Here is a 4,217-nt window from a genome sequence, read left to right as displayed (position 1 = left end):
CACACGCAAATTGGCAGAGGCAGAGCCCCGTCTGCCGTGCCAGGATGGCCACCACAGCAGCCCTGGCCACCAGCCCCGGAGGCGCTGAGCCCAGCAGCACGGAGCCACAGCCCTGCTTCCCTTCCCCTGGGCCACAGGCAGAGAGGCTGCAGGACAAGCCCCTTCCTCCTCCTCACCTCCTGTAGCCCCCCAGGCAGGGGCCGGGGCAGGGCCATCACGCTATGCCGCAGGCAGAGGGGACCACAGACCCCCCCACAGACCCCCCCTCGGCCGCTGAGCCCCCGGACAGCACACTGGATGTTGGGCGATTGTTTATTTAAGTAGCAGAAGGTAATTAACAGGGGCTGGAGAAGGAGAAAAAGGCAACTGAGACAAGCTTTTTTAAAAAAAACACAAAAGCACAGAGAAACATGACGCAGAGAAGGAGCATTTCCAGGGGCAGGGGCTCCCTGGGCCACAGGGCACGTCCTGGACCCCAGCCCCACGGGTGACACCCACGCAGGGCACTCGTGGCACAAGCGACTTCGCAGCCCAAAGCCACCTCCTCCTCCATCACCGCCCTGCGCCCCCTCCGCGGCACGCCTCGGGGAGGAAGGCTCTGTCGGTCACTAGACACACACTGCCAAGGCCACCGAACTCAGAGAAAAAATAATAAACCAGCGAGAAGTGTTTGTGCTGTGAGCGCCGGGGCGGGGGCCCCACGGCCACGCAGGCCGGCTGGGTGCCCGGGGTGGGGGCACAGCCACCTGGGGCCACCAGGCAGCACTGGGAGGGGAAGGGAGCTGCCTCCCCCTTTCCCCTCCCCAAAGCAGCAGCTGCGTGTGCCTCCAAATTCCCTTCCAGGGCGATGAATTCCCACCGCAGCAGGACAGCTACCCGGCGAGGGTGAAGTTCCTCATCCCAAAAGCCAAAAAGGAAACGGTGTTTCCTTCCTGGACGAGCTTCCTGCCAACCCACCAAGTCACAGAGGAGAAAGGGCACAGAAAATTTCAGCTGAGGGCCGAGCAGCCGCGTTTCCCCCGCGAGCAGCGGCTGCTGCTCACCCAGTTCCCACGCTCTGCGCGGGCAGCGAGGGCACAGCCGAGGGGAAAGGGCAGCAGATATCCAGGGGCTCCCGGGGTGGTTTAGCATTTAGCGTCACACCCATCCAGCGCAGGTGACATCTGGGGACGAGGCTGTGGCCACCACAGCTGTGATCCGCTCCTGGCTGCTGGCCACAGGGCGAGGACGGGCCCACGGGGGTGGTCAGGGCCTGGATAAGCATTTCCAGAGCGGCTGGAGATGGGGCACGTGCAGATTTAGACGCTGGCACGGTGCGGGAGAGCGTTTCAAAGGTCACTTTGTGGTACCGAGCTCCAGGGAGGTTCAGCCCGGCAGGACGAGGAGTGACTGGGAAGGTGAAGTTTGCAAACGAGACACCTGGCTACGGCTCGGGGAGGTCACTGCGAGGGGAGAGATGCCACCACGGTGCAACCTCCCGCTTCTGCAAGGCACCGACCTTCCCAGGAACACCACAGCTGGGAAGAACACCCCTTCCCGAGCCGCTGTGAGAGGAAGGCAGCCCCGCGGGGACCCCCCTGCTCCTCCTCAAGGCCCCCGAGGAAAACGCAGCCCCCAGCTCAGAGATTCAGCCTAAAACAGTAACAACAGAAACGTGCTCCACACAGAGGAGAGTCGGGCGAGCGGCGCCCCAGAAGACCCCAGAACCCACCTCCAGAAGGATCCTTTTAGTGTTAAATCAGGAGCGGGACGCTGTCAGAAATCAGCAGCAACCCTCAAATGAAAAACATTTGCATTCTGAAATCAGAACCAGCAAAGCGTTCCTAAGCCCAGAGAGAGGCCGCCTCTGCCCGGAACCCCCTGCCAGCACCGCTGCCTGCTCTGGGGAAAAAAAGTCATCACCGACACAGCCCAAAAGAAGAGTCTAAACACAGGCAGGCAGGGCCGGGGCCGCGGTGCTGCGGGAGGGGACGGCCGACTCCGCCTGGCCGCTGGGTCAGAGCGAGGACGTAGCAGAGGGAAGGGGTCCTGGGCCCTCCGCCCCCCCCCCGTACCACCAGTGCGGGGCAGCAGTCCGCAGGGAGCAGGAGACCTTAATTCCGCAGGGCGGCCAACCTGGAAGGGAGAGGATGAGAGGGAACCGACGTGAGAGCGGGAGGAAACGGCCACGACTCGCAAGGACCCATCAGGCAGCGCAGGCAGGGAGCGCTTGTGCCCCAGAAACCTCCTCCAGAGGCGTGAGGAATCTGGCCCTGGAGCACGCGGCCGCCTGGGGTGAACCCGGGGTGTCTGTCACCAACGCGGGCCAGGCGCCGTGGAGAAGGGGTTCCTGGCTTCTTTCCCGGGTGCCTCAGCACCGCAGCCCCCCTGGTCCCTCTGCCAGGGCCCTTGCCAGCTCCCGGGGCAGCACGTCACAGCCTGGGGACTGTCCCCAGATGGACCCTGGTGGCGGCTGCGTGGGGAGCAGCGGGGAGGGACGGGGAGAGGAAGCTTATCAGCTTCTCCTGGAGCGGTTCCAGGGAAGCAGCCTGTTCCTGGAGCTGCTGAGGGTCAGTGCCAAGCGCTCCCAGAGCGGCAGCAGCTGCGTGAGGGCGAGCAGAGAGCAGGGAGAGACTCTTCCGCACCTCTCGTCGATGACAGCTCGCTGCCGGGCGCCAAACGCCACCCCCTCCCACAGCCCCCACGGCCAGGCGCGGCGGGTAACCCCCCCCTTCGGATGGGTGAGGGATCCCTGGGAAGGATTCAAACTGCCTCGACGCAAGGCAAAGGACGCGGGAGAGGACAAACCTCCGCGACAGCTGGTCTTCCTGGGTGCGGACCGAGCTCTCCCCCACTGCCGAAGCCCCCTCGGGGAGCTGGTTGAGCTGGTCCAGGATCTCCAGGCCATTCTCCTCGGCGATCTGGACGATGAGGCTGTCCACTTGCTCCTGCGGCGTGGTCAGCGTGGTGGCGGAGCTCATGGAGTCCTCCATGACCTGCAGCAGAGACAGTCTGTCACCCTGCCCCACGGGCAAACCCGCCCAGCCCAGCCTGATTTTTTTTCCCCCTGAAGAACCAGCTGCAGATCCCACATCACTCCCAGCCCCAACAGCCTCCAGTCTGTGGCGGGGCACAAGGTCTGGGTCTGCCACAGAGGCCCCGACTGTTGTCTGGGTCCAACGCAGCCACCCTCCCTCCTCTCCTCATCCACCCCCTCGCACAGGAAACCCCTTCCCTGTCGGACAGCAGAGCCCCAACGTCTCAAACATCCCTCAAACTCAGAAAACAAAACTGCACAAATGGCCGGGGGGGGTCTCACACTGGGGACTGGAGTCCCCAGGTTACAGCTGGGAGCCGAGAGGCAGCGTGTGACGAGCCCACCCTCCCCAACCCAGCAGGTCCCAGCCCTCCCACACCCCTCAGAGGCACTCACCGACGTATGAACATCCAAATTCTGAACCTGCTGCTCGAATTTATCCATCACGGCAGACACCTTCTGCAGGTCCATAGAGCTCAGAGCCTTGTCCAAGGCCTTTGTCACCTGGGCCATGTTTTTTGTCACCTGCAAGAGGAGATTGCTCTGCAGATGCTCCCCAAAAGCGAGGTACCTCGCTGCTGAGGGTAAAACCCCGATCAGTGAGAGAGGAGCTGGCGGCTCTGATGAAGCCACCCCACTGCGAGGCTGCCCCAGATGGGCTCTTCAGAGGCTGAACCTGACTGAGAGGGTCTGAGCTAAGGCCAAGGCTTGGCAGGATCCTTTTTGGGACAAGGAAATCCAAAGTGGTTTGAGGCAGTGAGTGGGAAAAAGCCACCATTCGGTCTCTGTGAGGCACAGACCGGTCTCAGAGCCCCATGCACACCCAGAGGCTCTTACCCCCTTCATCGTCACGGCCGTCTGGACCTTGGAGGCCACCGCGTCCACGCGGGAGGACATGCGGAGCCAGTTGAGGCCCTCGTTCTTCTTGCGGATGGCATTCTCCGCATAGACACGAGCGCACTCCACATTCTTCTGCTGAAGGGCCTGCAAGTGCAAAAGGCAACTGCTTGCACAAAAAAACCACCACAGGTTTATAAACCAATGCACTCTGCTTCTGCCTGGGGGGTTTCCTGTGACCCTCCAAGGGCTGAGCACGCCCTGGAACGGGAATTAAATCCTTGTGGGTGCTGCAGGGACACACCGCACCCACGCAGCGGATCTGAGGGCGGGACACAAAACCCTCGGAAGGCCGAGCCGGGGC

The 4,217-nt window shown here is 62.8% G+C and overlaps 1 protein-coding gene across 1 annotated transcript in view; it reads right to left on the bottom strand.

The window, feature by feature from the left end:
• Positions 1-304: 304 nt before the first annotated feature.
• CHMP1A (charged multivesicular body protein 1A) overlaps positions 305-4,217 on the bottom strand; it is a 4,483-nt gene continuing 570 nt past the window's right edge. The window contains exons 2-5 of the mRNA XM_026857020.1: positions 3,854-4,000; positions 3,413-3,541; positions 2,788-2,975; positions 305-2,115 (exon numbers count right to left, since the gene is read on the bottom strand). Of these exons, the coding sequence (XP_026712821.1) occupies positions 2,094-2,115; positions 2,788-2,975; positions 3,413-3,541; positions 3,854-4,000 (486 nt within the window). The 3' untranslated portion in view covers positions 305-2,093. The remainder of the gene's footprint in view (positions 2,116-2,787; positions 2,976-3,412; positions 3,542-3,853; positions 4,001-4,217) is intronic.

The sequence above is a fragment of the Athene cunicularia genome, assembly GCF_003259725.1.
Source record: "Athene cunicularia isolate RWA chromosome 11 unlocalized genomic scaffold, athCun1 chr11_part2, whole genome shotgun sequence".
Lineage (NCBI taxonomy): Eukaryota > Metazoa > Chordata > Aves > Strigiformes > Strigidae > Athene > Athene cunicularia.
This window is presented reverse-complemented; position numbering and strand designations above follow the sequence as displayed.